General features: G+C 47.2%; 1 protein-coding gene across 1 annotated transcript in view; it reads right to left on the reverse strand.

The window, feature by feature from the left end:
• Window positions 1-7,434, reverse strand: part of foxo6b (forkhead box O6 b) — a 32,570-nt gene extending 25,136 nt beyond the window's left edge. Inside the window, exon 1 of the mRNA XM_062530293.1 lies at window positions 6,946-7,434. Coding sequence (XP_062386277.1) covers window positions 6,946-7,434 — 489 coding nt within the window. The remainder of the gene's footprint in view (window positions 1-6,945) is intronic.
• Between the last annotated feature and the right edge of the window lie 9,329 nt (window positions 7,435-16,763).

The raw sequence follows: 16,763 nt of genomic DNA on the forward strand, positions 1-16,763 counted from the left end.
CACAGGCAACGCGCGCACACACACACACACACATCCACAGAGACCACTCACTCTCACACACACACTTACACAAACACACACGTACACACATAGACCACACACTCACACAGACACACACACACGAAAACACATGCAGAGAGACAGACCACACGTGCATACACGAACACACACACACACACACACACACACACACACACACACACACACACACACACTCATAGACCACACAAGCATAAAGAGATTCATACATTAGGCCAAACACAACACCACACAGATGTAACAAGTAAAACAGAAACACAATCTATGATCTAAACACACACATATACACACACACCACATTACAATACTGTAGTAACTATATTCAACACACACCACACCACACACCACACACACACACACGCACACACACACACAAAACATTTGTTGCATATGTGGTGCCTTGTCTTCTTGGGAAGAAGAATTCATACAGAATGTTCTAATGTGACTATACGTTACAGATGCCTGTATCCATCACAGTGAGAATCATCACACAGCCAGCATCAATGACACACACACACACACAAACGTTCATCTGTCCGCGTTTATGTCTTCCTTCGCCGAGCAACGGCTCTGTTAAATCTCCGCTGGTGACAGCGATTTCAAAGTTCTCCCGGCCCCCAAATTAACCACGCAAAACACACTTATACAAACACACACACACATATCCTTCAGGCCTGCGCCTCAAGGACCGCCATTTTACAATGCTCTGGGCAACCTTCCCAAATAAGGCCCAAGGAAAGGAAGAGAGAGAGAGAGAGAGAGAGAGAGCCTCCCAAGTAGGCCTGAGGAAAGGAGAGAGAGAGAGAGAGTGTATGTGTGTGAGAGAGAGAGAGCCTCCCAAGCAGGCCCAAGGAAAGGAGGATAGAGATATAGAGGGAGAGAAAGAGTGAGAGAGCGTGTGTGTGTCTGTGTGTGTGTGTGAGAGAGAGAGAGAGAGAGAGAGAGAGAGAGAGAGAGAGAGAGAGAGAGAGAGAGCTCCCAGCCTCGGTTTCCTGCGCGGAATTTCCCTCCCCGAGTTCGCCGATGCTCCTGCCTAATTGCAGCCGACGTGGTTTCTCAGGCCAAACCCGACTGAGGACACAGCGCGGATAAATTATATGAATGGGGAGCCATTATGACACACAAGTGTCACAGAGATATGCAGGAATTTGCAGCGAGCGCATCCGCCGCCTTTTGTTCCCCCGTCTCGGAGAGCGCTCATTCCACCGACGCCGCAACCTCTTCAATGAGCTACATCCCCCAATCCCCCCCCACACCACCCACAACACACACACAGACACAACAGACACACACACACAGTAACATATAACTGACAAAATCAGCTTTTTTCTTTTTTGTACTTCGTATCTTCTTGAGACACAATGTTCGTTCCCTGTTCCAGTTCCTGTGTATTATATGCCCCTCCCAGACGTGAAAAACGCAGAATTGTTCTCTAGTTTTCACGTCTTTTACACTTCTTTTCCTTGTCTTTTTTGGGTTTTTTTTGCTCCTTTTTTCAGGAACACTTCCAGTCTCAAATGCTTTTCTCTCTTCGTGAGAAGAAGCTCCCACCACCATCCACCCCCCCTCCCTCCACACACCCTCACTCCCACCCCCCTTGCCAACCCACACCCCCACCACTCCCCCACCCCCCCAATGTGTGCGTCCGTGCCAAGCCCGCCAACTCGAGAGCTCCCTCTCCTTCTGCTGTGCCTTTGTGATAGTAACAATAAGCGTGTTCCAGCGTGGAGGGGCTTTCTCTGCAGAGCCCTGAGCCTGAGCCAGTGCGCCTGGCCACGGGCCTCACCACGCTGGGCCCGCCGGCCCAGCAATCCCCCCTCTGCCCAGCGCCAGGCCTGGAGCTCCACGGAGGTGCCCTGGAAGTCCCCGCAGTGAATAAGCAGCAGAGCGCCGGGACTACACCTTGCCCTCTCTCTCTCTCTCTCTCTCTCTCTCTCTCTCTCTCTCTTCTATTCTCTCTCTTCTATTCTCTCTCTTGCACTCTCTCTCCCTCTTCTATTCTCTCTCTCTTCTTCTCTATCTCTCTTGCACTCTCTCTCTCGCTCTCTTTCATTCTCTTTCTATCTTCCACTACTCAAATTCATTCCTTCTCTCACATATCTGTCATAGATAATATATCCCTCTCTTGCCCTCTCCTCCTTTCCTCAAAGCCTTCTTCTTCATTCTTTGACTCTATTTCTCTCTCCCTCTCTCGCTCCCTTTCTCTCGGTCTCTCGTTCTCTCTTTCTCTGTTTTCTTGGTCTGTCTATCTCTCCCCTCCATCCCTCCAACTCCCCCTGCTCTCCTCTGAGCATCTTGCCAGCCATCGCTCTTTGCTTGTGTGTGTCGGAGCTGCGCTGCGTTCCTCTGCTCAGATAGACTCCCAGAAGGAGTCCATTCAATTCGGAGAGGCCTGCGCTGGCAAGAGCCAATGCACTCCTCCTTCTCCCAAGATTCTTTCCTCTTTCACTGATTTTTCTCTCTCACACACACACACAATCACTCTCTCTCTTGCACGCACACATACACACACAAACACACACACACACACACACACGTAAACACACACAAACACACACAAACAAACTCTCTCTCTCTCACGCATACACACACATATACACACTCACACAAACACGCACATACACACTCACACAAACACTCTCTCTCACACAAACACACACACACTCACACGAACACACACTCTTTTTCTCTCTCTCACATACACACTCACACACACACACCCACAGACACAATATTTCTCTATTGTGGCAACCACGGGTAGACTCCCAAACAGAGCAGAGGCACGAGTGTGTGAATCCCCCGGCCCCGTGTGTGTGTGTATATATGTGTGTGTGTGTGTGTGTGTGTGTGTGTGTGTGTGTGTGTGTTCACATAGACGCCACTTCTGAGATGTATCCATAGATAATCTTTAGAGCGTCTCTGTGTTCCCAGCAAAGGCTCTCTACTCCACAGAGTCTCTGTGGTCGGCCACAATGATACTGTACATACATGTGGAACTGACACACGCATGTGTATGTGTTCTCATTGAAAAACACACCTCTGTACCTTCTGTCTCTACCTTTCTTTCTCTTTCTGTCACACACAAGTGTACATAAACACAACGCATTCCCCTCAACACACAATCTCTCTCTCGCTGTCACATACACACACACATACGCACACACACACACACACAGTATATACTTATATATATATATATATATATATATATATAAACACACACACATAAATAAACACACACACACACACACAAATTCATGTGCTCATTCCCCCCGACACACATACTCTCTCTCTTTTTTCTTGCTCTCTTTCTCTCACAAATACACACACTCAAGTACATACACAGCACACTCCCCCTGACACATACACACACTCTCTCTCTCTCTCTCTCTCAAAACACACACACACACACACACACACACACACACACACACACACACACGACTCAAAATACATGTTTAAAAAAAAAAGTGTGCACTAGAGTGTGTTTTCCAGATGAGTTGTTGAATAATAATGTGTCAGCCACAGACCTCAACACTGTTTTCTGTGGTCGGGCCACTTTCGACATAATAAGTACGGTCTCCATTTTTAGAAGCACAGCTGATAGAGACACTGATTCCTCTGTGTGTGTGTGTGTGTGTGTGTGTGTGTATGTGGTCGGACACAGTTGAGCAATGAGGGGGAAAAAAACATACTCCAGGTCCGACACCGCAGTACACACAAACACACAGACACACACACTCCCCTCCCAGCTCCACCTAACACCTGACCCCTGTCACACAAGCTGTCCATAGCAACACCACCCGACCACCTACCCCAGGCAAAACACATTGAGCGGCTGCTTTCGCATACAGTCCACTGTAATTGATCCCAACATGCAGTGCATCTGCACAGTGCACACAGCATTATCCCCGAGCCCTGCGCACGAGGCCCTCCCCACAGGCCCTCAGACCGACCACAAGGAGTGGTCAGATTGTAAACCCTGCTCAGAAAAATGGAGCCGTATTAATAGCCCGCCGCCTGAAAACAGAGACGGGCGCTGCGTGGCGAGCGGATGTGGCCCTCATCTGCCCCAGATCCACCGCATCCGGGCCAAGCACGGGCCACGTCCGCCGCAGTGCGTGGAGTCTGGAGACTGGGGAAGCAGACGGGATGGTGGTGTGTGTGTGTGTGTGTGTGTGTGTGGAGGGGGGAGACCAACAGGCTCCACCACGGCCAAGTGAAAGACAAAGAGCCCAAGGGCTGATTTTACCACCAGCTCGCAGCAGACAGGATTACACAAGAGCTATTAAAGACAGCTTTTAATAGCAGTCTCCAACTGTATCTGATTTTCCTCTGACTCCCCTCCCTGCCTGCCTGCCTGCCTCCCTCCCGCCCTGCCACCCACTCCTTGCTCCTTATTTAATCTCGCCAACAACTTGCCAATGTTATTGTCCGTTCGCGAATGTGTGTGTGTGTGTGTGTGTGTGATTTGTATGTATGTGCGTGCGCGTGTTTGTGTGTGAGTGAGTTTATGTGTGTGAGACTGCACTTCACAAAATATTGTAATAGTCAAGGCAATGTGCTGTAAGATTATTTACAAACAACCTTATAAGCAATAAACATAAAAATAATAGTGGATAATATATGGATAATATAGACTATAGAAGAAGTTTGTATAATAATATGGATAATATATAATATATGTACACTATAGAGGAAGTTTGTAAGTTGGTACAAATGTACATCTATTATTGTGTTAAACCACATTGTGAAACCATGTTGCCAACTGTTTTCATCCAGCATGATGCGAATAATGTGTATGTGTGTGTCGCTGTGTATGTGTGTGTGTGTGTCTGTTTTTCAGAATGTTATTTTGATTGAATCAAGTTGTTTTTCGCCCTCTCCAGAACCCATCAGCCAATCAAAGCGCGGCCCTGATAGGGTACTTGTGTGTGACACCCAGCTGCCTGTCCCTTGGCAGCACAAACACAGCTCAGGGGAGTTAAGCCGCCCTCAAATCCAGTTTAAAAACTACATGCTAACGGATTGATTTACTCGCACTCTTGTTTCTTTGTCTCCCTGGATGCAGCTGAAATAAATCTCTCGTATACGCAAATGCCTGAAGAACTTTGTACATCATGTCCAGTCTTTTTTTAAGGAATGATGTGGGCCTATTTCAACTCAACTTTGCCTACCAAGTAACATTCGTGTGGTTTGCTAAACAACAGCATGAACATGCGACAGCGGTGGTGACACAAATATGTAAGAACAGAGTTAGAGGACAACCAGAAAATTTCCAAGGGGCTTGTATTCAAAGTGTCGTGTCCCAGTGTCGTAAGGGAATCCTGGACATGTCAGATTTATTCGTGTGGACAAGCCCCCTCTCAATGCAAGCCCCTACGATAACAGTCTATTATGGACTGAGCTGCACATGGATCAGTGGATGCTGTGCAAGGTTGATCCTCTTAAGGAGCCCGCGGGGATAATTTCGGCAAATATCATAAAATCCAACTCCGTCCAATCCGCGACGAACGGGTTTACAAGTGTTTGACTTTCTAGATACGTTTTTGCAGTTACTGTGAATCATGATTAGATGCATGTGGCCTAAAAAAACGTTTGCCAATCCTCTCTACTCCATTGACAAATACGTGGGCGCCATTCCAATGCTGACTTTTCAGAAGAAATAGCCTACCCATTCAATCAGTTTCTATGGAAATCAAAATCAAAGCCACGCCAATCCAAATGGAAACGGCATCATAATTCAATAAAGAACTGTGATAGAAAATGTCAAGTAAATTTGGGAACAGCCTACAAATGATCCACTTGGGTTTGATTAGAAGACTGTCTTTTCTGCATATCAACGTCTGACTAATTTGTGGGAATTGGCATTGGTTCAGTTATGAAAGTACCAAATGTACAACATGAATTAGATTTATGGATAAATGAAGAACGAACATCAGAAAAGAGTGCGGCATCTACAGCACACACAAGTCTCTTTTTCTTGAGTTGAAAGCATTCTTGACCAACAGATTATGTGCTGTTTCATACATTGATCCCGCTCACACAGGCTCTTCGTAACAGAAGAAAAAGGAGCTCGGTGTGTGTGTGTGTGTGTGTGTGTGTGTGTGTGTGTGTGTGTGTGTGTGTGTGTGTGTGTGTGTGTGTGTGTGTGTGTGTGTGTGTGTGTGTGGTGATGGGAGGGGAAGCTGGATGCTGAGGGTTATTCCAGACCAGACACGCGGCGTGCGTGCTCAATATTGAGACCCAACGCTTCGCGAATCGCGACGCAGAGAGGAGCCCGGACCTCACTGTCCCCCAGGTGACCTGCTATCCCCTTCTGCACCGACTACTACGGAGGATGACGACAGCAAGAGAGAGACACGAGTGATTTAACGGGCCGCAAATCACCTCCACGTCTCCTGCATCCTCTAAATCTAATCAACGCAGAAGCGTCACCGCGCACAAGAGCATTCTCGGGGAGAAGGGAGAAATGGGGCGTATGGAGTGGGGTGTGCGTTTGCGTGTGCGTATGTGTGTGTGTCTGTATGTGTTTTTCCAGGTTTCAGCAGCTGTATACAAGAAATACGATCCCAAAGCAATGAACTCAGTGAACTCCTCTCCACCTCCCAGTACTACACGCCGCCCCTCTCCGTCCCTTGCATAGAAAACAGTAAGGACAGCAAAGAAGTATGTGAGCCAGTCAGCCGGACATGTTTGTTCACAATGATGCTGTACACTACTGCCAACAGCCTATATGTGTGTGAGGAACACCGGAGAGCATAAGTTGTGTTACGAATAGCTTCTCCAATATGTGTGTGTGTGCCTTGTGTCTCCACATGCACTATGTACAGATTTCACGTGTGCGTGACTTCTATGACACCCCATTTAACCCCACCGCTGAAATGATCATTAAGGGAACTATACCTTCCAGCCGGCGGAGCTATTGCTGTCGCCTTTATCCTTGAAATAGGGTACAAAGCGGACCATCCAATCGTAAATCTGTGACAAAGTGAGTCGTTTGTCCGGGGTGCTTTCGATCGCACGCGTAATGAGGTCCGCGTACGAGAGATTGCCCCACGCGTTCCGTCTCGAGGATTTGGATTTGCGCAGCTGGCCGGCTACGTCGAGTGCAGCCCCGGACATGCACGCGGGAGCGGCGGCGATCGGTGCCGGGGCGCCGGCTGGATGCTTTATCTCTGACGGCGCTCCACCGCCTCTCTCGCCTCTGCATGCTGGCACGTTGTACGGCTCCACTTTCACGGACGCCAGGGGTAGACCCCGGTTCTCCTCCTCGGCTCCCGGAATATCCTCTGGACACGGCAGCGGCCAGGTGCACGACCGTGGCCGGCTTTGTGGCTCAAAATCCGTTTCAACCTGATGCGCATCCATACCGTTGTTCTCCATCATCAACATTTGCGCTGAATTTTTGGATCACTGGCAAGGTCAAAAGAAATACAAAAAAATCGCTGTAAATCCAACAGTCGCCTTGGGTTGTTAAAAATGTCCAATCGTCCTTCTGTCACAGCCCAAAACAAAAATGAATGCCAATATCAAAAACGCCGGCAGCTATAGAGAGACTGGTCATTCTGTATGCCTAGTCTGCGGTATCAAAACCGAACACCTAAATGTTACCAAAGCATCTATAGGAACAATAGTCTTGTTTTCCATCTTAATTGAACAGTGCCGTCACATTGAGTGAGTTGAATGTCCATAACGAACGATCGAGGTGCTTTAATTTGTACCCATAACCGAACCTTGCCAAATTCAATGCCACATCAAACACTTTAGGGGGGAAATCGCGTCTCTTCAATCACTCGGTAGCAGCAACAGTTGATTGCTCTGACAGACGACTTGACAGACGGCCCGGCTGTAGACGCTTGAGAATTCAATTCTCCAACCCGTAGGAAGAGAACGAAATCAATAGACTTTTTCTGTGGACTCTCTCTCTCTCCAGTTTCAGATGTCTCGAGATCTCCCCTTCTTCTCTGCAGATTTGTAGCCGGCTTCACACGCAAGCGCTCACGCGAACGCAGTCATAACTGATAGTAACACACAGCGCGAGCGCAATTACTCCCTCAAAAATAGGGTCGCATGAATCATTTATAGAGCCGCAGAAATCCAGACGAAACAAGCTGAGCGCCTTGGGTTGCGCACTTTTGTTTGATCGCATGCTGTTGACGTCCTGTCATGAATGAATTTCCCCCGTTTTTTTCCTTCTCTCCGTCCAGATTATATTTTCAAATTATCATTCCCTCCACACTGGCTCATCCTTGTTTGTGAGTTGCGGATGGTGTGACGGCGCTGTGTACCGTTGAATAAATGGTGCTATCAGATAATTGGACAGCGCTTCAAGTCACTCCCTCCAGAACCGGTTTTTCAAGAGGCGAACGCGCATTTTTCATAATGCAGTTTCATTGGGGAGGTCAGGTTGCGAATTCGGTTATAGGTGACATTTTACCAGCAAATATTTTGAATTCGTCGCCATTAATATAGAAATACAATATTTTGTTTATTTTTTATAACGCACTGATTAATGTCGATTACGATGCACAATAATGCTGTGTGAGGGGGTCATTAGAGAGACATTGATTCAGTTCATGTAGACTGGCCATTCCTCACCCATTTATTTCAGCATTCTGGTCATTCTTGAGCATTCCTTTTGAGGGAGGTATGCAACCTGTTGCAACCTGGTTCATTTCATAGGCTAGGGATGAACCTCTCTCTCAGAGCATGGTCTATGTCATCATATGGGCACCTGCATCGATTCACAGATATTGATTCCTGCCAACGCTCACGGTCCAATGGGTGTATTCTTTTGCCAATTAATAAATTACTCATTCAAAAAAAATCAAGTAGGCTTCAGGGCTGTGAAATGGATTCACGTTGACTCTAAGTGTGAAATAATAGTAGCTTAGCTCAGTAAGTCACTGTGAGACTGGCAAATCCATATAGGGTGGCCTAGATGAGGAGAGACGGTGGCCCAAGTGTCCCGTCGCTGTGGGGACTAATTGACAAGAGATGTGTGTCATCCCGTCTTCGGCCTGACCGTCTATCCTCGGCGGAGGAAGGCGGGGACGATTGTGAATGTCACATTCAATAGTCGCCCGTGTACTACCCATGTGTGCGACAAGCAGATACATTGACCGAGGGGATTCCGCCCACGCCATGAGCCGGCGCCGTAGAGACCTGATTGGGTTCAGTTTGACAGCCAGGAGGGTCTCGGGCTAGCCTGCCTCCAACCAGTCGTGGCTCTTTGGCTACGCGTTGCGTGCATTGGCTGTTGTTCTTCTCATGTGGGCGGGGTCGCTTCATATGCATAAACCCCCATAAACCCTTTTTTAGGTGGAAAATCCCCCGGCGGTGACGTTACGACTTACTATTGACAGCTGGTTGTCAATGGCGACCGTATCCTCAAATGCTCCGAGGTGGAATGCTTTCATCGTGATTAAGCGGTACTTTTTACAAGGCGAAATTTAAAAACGGAGAGAAAGCGAGCAGGACAGAGAGATAAAGAGAATGGAGGGAAGAGAGTGAGAGAAAGAGAGAAGGAGGGTGAGAGAGATGTTGTAAATGAGAACAAACAGTCAGATAATTTTAAACACATGGATCTGTGGTTTTGGAGAGGAGATTTTTATGCACCGCAGTGAAGTTGTAACAGGAATGCGGTGTGACTCCCATCCTAAGGAATGAAAACACTGATCTCCTGCCAGTTACGTGGATTTAATGCTCTGTTGTAGTTTCTGTCCTTTAACAAACGGGCCTTGGTTATAATAAGAACGATATTATTAATTCTAAATAAAATGTGTAAATGGCAGGATTAGGGGAGCTTAGAGTTTAATATTAAGATACATCATTAGGGCTAAAACTCCAAACAAGCAAGTTTCATAAATTCGTTATAATAGCCATGCTTATCCCTTTTCCACCAGCTGATCCTGCCTATTAAAATCCATGTTGGGTCCATATGGAATAATAGCTCCAGCTCCACATGGCCCATTATGGCTTCTAATCAGCATGCGTAGCCTACATGCAACCATCGCCCACCAAAGAGTGCAGTGGAAACTGTTGAACTTTTTTTTTTTTTTTTTTTGCATTTCACATCAGTGACTAATGTCTTGACTAGTGTACTCTGACACTACACACAAGACACAAACACACACACACACACACACACACACACACACTCACTCACACACCACACCACACACACATACTCAGACCGACACAGACACAGACACACACAGACACACACACACACTCAAATACAGAAGCGCTTGAGGGTTTCTCCTACCTGCCTAAGCCAGTCCTGTGGATTATTGATGTGTTTACGAGTGGCAGTGATGCCGCTCCCACCCGGCATAACCCCTAAGGGAGCCACTCTTAAGCAACACCAACTGGCAGCGATCCTCACACCCTAAACGCCATGTTCAGTACATCTGTGTTCTCAATCTCGCTCTCTACTCTCTCTCTCTCTCTCTCTCACACACACACACACACACACAAACATATGGACACAGACACACACACACACACGTATGCACACACATACACACATACACACACACATACACGCGCACAGACACAGGCACAGACACAGAGACACACACACACTATACGCACACACTATATGCAACACACACACACACACACACACACACACACACATACACACACACATACTCTCTCTCTCTCCCTCTCCACTTCCTGAGTATGCACATAGCCTCTGTGCTGCGCTGTAAGTGAGGAGCCCTGTTTAGCCCTAAAGGACCCTTTTCATGGATCAGCAGCGGTGGAGAATCCCAGCCCCGCGCCAGAATGGAGACGTATTTTACTGTCTTCCTGTCTTCCCCGGCCTCTGCACTTGGTGACAGGTTCAGGCTGATCTGCATCCTCCTCTCCTCTCCTCCCTGTTCCCAACCATGTCCTGTAAGCCAGTACGTCCGACCAACAGAGGCCATCGATCACCTTCCTCACCCCCCGAAGGCTGATTCGACTGCCTACGAGCCACCCAGGCTCTCTCCCCCTCTCCTCCTGTCAGTAACTTCATGTTTTTTCATGTCTGTCTGACTGTCTGTCTGTCTGTCTGACTATCCATCTGACTGTCTGTCTCTCTGTAGCTCCTCCTGGTCCTCTCTTGCTCCTCTCAATGACTTCAGGTTTTCATGTCATCCTGTCTCCTTGTCTCTTTCTTTTTTCTCTCTGTCTATCGTTCCATTCCTCTTTCCATTCCTTGCTCCTTTCAATTTCATGTTTTCATGTCGGCCTGTCTCCTTGTCTTTCTTTCTGTCTGTCTTCCTTTTTGTTTATCTCTATTCCTCCCTCTGTTTGTCGTTCCATCCCTCGCTCCTTTCAATGATTTCATGTCTTCATGTCTGTCTGTCTCAATGACCTTATATACAGTCAAGGGTATTTTTGATCTATTTGTCTGCCCGTTGGTCTGTCCATCTATCCATCTGTCTATCTATCCATCTATACGTCTGTCCATCTGTCTGTCTGTCTGTCTCTGTCTCTGTGGCGATCTCTGTGTGTTTGGTTGTGGTCGTCCATTCCTCCTGCCTCCCGCTGGCCTCGCGGGGTTACATAAGTCTGCTGTGAGTGTTGTTGACTTGGCCCCTGCGTGGGGACTGTGGCAAAGCAGAGTCTGGGCGTTCCTGCCCCTGCGCAGCCGATGACCATCCCAGGAATGTGTCTCCTCCTCGGAACTGGGTCGCCGCCAACCATGTGGCCTCCCAATGTCACAGAAACCAACATAGGGAGAGAGGGAGAGAGGGAGAGAGAGAGAGGGACAAATACACAGGCAGGATGGGAGAGGGAGAGAGGTAGAGAAACACCACAGAGAGAAGAGCAGAAAGAGAGAGAAAGAGAAAGAAAAAGAGGAAGCGGAAGAATATGGAAGACAGATCCACAGAGAGAGAGACCTCCAGAAGCGTGAGAGAGAAGGTGAGAGAGATAGAGAGAGAGAGCGAGAGAGACAGAGAGAGAGAGAAGGAGAGAGCGAGAGAGAGAGGCTCCAGGCTTTGGGAGGGAGTCCAACAGTGAAAAGCTGGATTTGACTCCCCAGCACTGGCATGGCATGCTAGTTTGACTAATACTTCCTGCCTGGCTGTCTGCGTTGTGTTCCATTTCTTCCTCTGTTTTTCTCCAACCCCCACCCCATCCCTCCCTCCCTCCCTCTCTCCCTCCCTTCTTCCTCCTCTCAGCTTTTTTAAATGGGTGGAAACCACAAAGCGCACTGTGCCTTCCATTCTGTTGATGAATACAGACATGTGGGTAAATATATATATCCCCCCCCCCCCCAAACCTCCAACTGAATCCCTCTGCGAGTAAACAGCAAAACAAACGTCGCCGGTGAGCCGGTGTTCTCAGGCACCTGTGACGACGTGGCGGACCCCCGCTCCGGTGTACCCACACACACTTAAAGAGGTTTAGCGCCGACACAAGTCGACACCGGCGGCTAATCCCATTTCAAATCTCGCCCCTGAACCATGAGATTCACTTGCCAGCCAGGGGGGGGGGTGGGGGAGAGAGAGGGGGTGGGGGGGGAGAGAGGGGGTGGGGGGGGGAGGTCTCTCTCGACGGCGGCTCTTACCTTTTAGTGTGAGTGTGTGGGAGCGCCAGGGTGCTAATCTCCCTTCCACTCCTCCTTCCGCTCTCCGTCTCTCCCTCGCTCCTGTCTCGCCCACCTGGGCGGAGGCCCTGCGGGGCTGCCACGGAAACAGATGAACCCGATAGACGCGCTCGGGACGAGGGATCACACCAGGCTCGGTCAGTGGCTCAGCAGGGAAGTGTGTGTGTGTGTGTGTGTGTGTGTGTGTGTGTGTAACGGAATAGTGTCGGGCCAAGTGGACAAAAGCCACACCGAGAGCGCTTGAGACCGAGGCGTCATGGGTCAACTGGATCCCCGTTTTTTTGTGGGTGGACAGTGGTGCTGCTGCAAAACCACGGGATATTTCTGTTTATGTTCCGACACCGCATTGTGGAAGGAGACTTGAGTGGATCTTTGAAAGGGAAAAAAAAACACACACAAAAGTGGCCTGGCTTGTTGACCTTAAGCTGCACCCTAGACTGAGTGGGCCTTGAGAGCCTTGGCTTTGGACTGCCTGCACCAATGAAGTCATTCGCAAAGACCACGAGGAACAATTAGGCCTAGCGAAAGTTATTAGCGACTAGCCGGCCTTATCTGTGTCTGAGTAGCCTACATCAAAAGTATTTGACAAGAGAGAGATGTTGTCTGGAAAAGATGAAGTCTTTATGTGAGTGTATGTGTGTGGTTTGCCTAAGTGTGTGTGTGTGTGTGTGTGTGTGTGTGTGTGTGTGTGTGAGGCAGAGGGAAGATTTTGTGACAGCGAGGCACAGGGGCAGAAGAGGCGTCAGCAGGTGCTTGGGCGAGTTCCGCCTGGCTGGCTGCGACACGCGCGGCACCGATCGACGATGACAGCGCCTCCGTGCCCTCCTTCACTCATCTGTCACCGAGGGTCAGCCGCCGCGCTCCGGAATCTTCCGTCATGGCGAGGGACGAGAGCGCACACGCTCAGATGCGGTGGCGACAGCGGCGGCTTCCCGCTTGTCAACGCGCCTATTTTTTGCCTCAACTCGGAGTCCTTGCCATCTCTGGCACCTATCTCGGCTTTAATATGAACATACTCGCCACATTTATGAAATGTATTCCTTTGGCTGCAGACTGGCCATCTGAGGCAGCGTGAATCTGTTCTGATTTTATGCCTCATACAATTGCAGTCATGGGTTAACTATGAAAAGTGAAAGAAAAAAAATAGAAGGCGAAAAAAAACCAACTTGAATTAGAAAGGGAAAAAAGAAACGGAGGAGTTCATAGGGTCGTATATCATTAAGCAATTGAGAAAGTTAATTAGGCAGCTCTGATAATTATTGCCATGGCAACCTGAGCGCTCTCATGCAGACTTGATTAATGAGATGCCATTTATCTGTTCTGGCAACCCAGCAGGGCCTACAAAGGAGCCTGGGAGACCCCTAGTGGGGGGGATCTGTCACTACGCCCATTCTCATCCCAGATTTAGCCTAATTCTGGACACTGGAGGATTCCACACCAAATTAGGATTTAGTCTGATTCAGAGTCAGCGGTACCTGGGAGGATGCTAAACTGACACTGGCCAACCAATCAGTGTCCCAGCCTTAAAAACACAGCACAGCAAAACATGCAGCCATATTCTTTGTTCAGTGCTTCCCAGGCGAGATGTGCATTCCTTTGTTTACTAAAGGCATGCTGTTTAAGCAGAGGAAGGATTAATCTGCTCAGTGCAAATGGAGAGAATAAATGGCATCAGGGGAGATTAATAGATGAACACTGCAAGGTAGTCAAGCACTGGTGTTAATTGGTCCTTGCCCTGGGATTCCCATCACAAAGGTGTCAGTGATTTCGAGCTTGATTTTCTAAACTAAACCTACTATAAAGTGTAGCCAACAGGACGCGTCTTTCTTTCACACATGGTGAATATCAGGAGGGGGGCAAGCAGAGCAGAATCAGTATTTTAGGAGGAGGGCGTTTCAGAAAGCAAATAACTGCGATACCTAGATAGATCTGTGCACCGAAACGTCAGATGTGAATCTGGACCACAGTCTGTGGACCAGATCTTTGGGGCTTTCCTGGGTTCTGATCTAATTCTCTAAATCATGCTTGGCGGGCTCTCTCCTTTTAAAAGACCAAAATTAGCTCTGTAATCTCCTCTGTGAAATTAGATGACAATAAAAAAAGAGAGATAACTGTATTCCATGATAAAGAGGAGCTTTAAATTCCAAGTCCAGGGTCCTGATAGCCGAAGCAGCTCTTAGCTCACTTAGCTCAACATTACGCGCTATAGTGTTATTACAACAGTGAATTGAGATGAAAGATGAAACTTTCTGCCACATTGCAAATGCACACCAATGATTTAACCGTTTCAAGTCCATCCAAGACGTAGGGCTCCATCAGAACTGCAATATGGAGATAGATCAATAACATGTTTGCCCATCGTATTGCTTTCCTTGAATAATCTTCTATATTTGACTTGGTTTGAACGATGAAAAAATCCTTGAATGGAAAAAAAAACTAATTTAAAAATCACTCACTCAATTAGAATTGAATGCAGAACTTCTGAGGTCAGAAAACACTAACTACACTCTTGTGTCACTATTAGACAATAATGCTATAACATGTTTAAAAATGATCAAAATAGCAAACAAGAGCATAAATTGTGGCCAATTGTATGTGGAACAAAGTCCATCAGCCTAGAGTTGATTTGTGAGAAGTTTTTATCTATTTTAATCTATATTTTCCACCTTAATTTCTTCTTTTATATGTATAATTCTCTTTATATTGCTTTATTATCTTTTCTCTATTATTAAAATATTATGTTTGTATAATAACACAATTTTTTTTTTCCACATAGCGTTCTCAGAAAGCGTATGTTTGCCAGTTGTATCTGGACTTCGTCTCAGCCTTGTAGTCAGTGGCAGGATGTTAAGTTTCTCTCATGAGATCTAGTCATGGATTCATAAATTATATACATGTTCTTTGTCTTGTTTTTACGTTGACTTCCTTTTTTAATATTATATAAGAAAGCTTTCAATCAGGCTTAAGTGCTGACGTGGAGGGGGGGAGGCGGGGGGTCTGAATAATGGTCTTCCTGAGAGAAACACAGTGTTCTAAACCACAGTCCCCTCAGCACGGGATGAAGCCCCGAAAACAGCAGAGCAGAGAGCACATTTTCATTAGCGGGCCGACTGGTCAAACACAAATTCTGTCACATGTCACCCCCTAGTGGACAAGCAAAAGTAATGACCAAAGTAATGACTGCATTACCTATCCAATGAAACCTCCATCAGTGCACCCTTTGTCTGTAATTCCTATCTTGCCAAGCGAGACACAGACATTTTAACCAACTGAAACACAGACAAAGTAACTACAAAGAGCCACAGTTCCCTCTTATCTCCAGAAAGTGTCACACAGTTTGAAATGCAGCACAGCACGCTGCACCAAAAGGCATGCCTGTCGCTTGTTGTCTACCTGAGTTTGATAACCACCCAGAAAACTGAAGCAAGCACTGATTAGCCACCAGCTTCCCACCACTCTGGGCCCCTTCATGTTGGATTACTACGCCTGAGCTGCTTTTAAAAAAATAAATAAAAATAAAATAAATAGCGTAGTACGGGGAGCATTAAACAGCAGGATGACACCTCAGAGAGAATGGGTCCCTGGAGAGAGCTTCTGAAAAATCTCCTCGCCATTCCGTTTGTCAAACAGCCGCTACCAACAAGAGGGATTACTTTTTTTATTGCTATTATTATCATTATTTTAAAAGTTATCAAACAAAGAGAGGAGTTATAATAAAACATTATCCCAAGACACCTATGACCCCCCACCCTCCACCCAACCGCATAACAATTCTCTCTCTCTTTCTCTCTCAAAGCCACTCTGATATAAAAATATAAAAAGGGACCACTCTAACCAAACTGATTTCATAGGGTTCTACCTTATCACGATGACATGTGAGGATGACATGTCTTTAGGCTCATTCATTCATATCAACAAAGGTGAAGGTCAAAGGCTGAGCCGTCTGTACTTAGTAGCAGTGAGGTGTCCCCTATAGAAAGATAAGCACACAACTGGAACACAGCTTATGATGAAGGCTGACAAAACAAAACACGAGAAACGTCAGAGGTGAATAGATGAATTCTTCTGACACTTTCTGCAATATGTGGATTGTCTAAATCTGACAAAGTTTTAGGAA

This window comes from Sardina pilchardus, chromosome 24 (assembly GCF_963854185.1).
Source record: "Sardina pilchardus chromosome 24, fSarPil1.1, whole genome shotgun sequence".
Lineage (NCBI taxonomy): Eukaryota > Metazoa > Chordata > Actinopteri > Clupeiformes > Clupeidae > Sardina > Sardina pilchardus.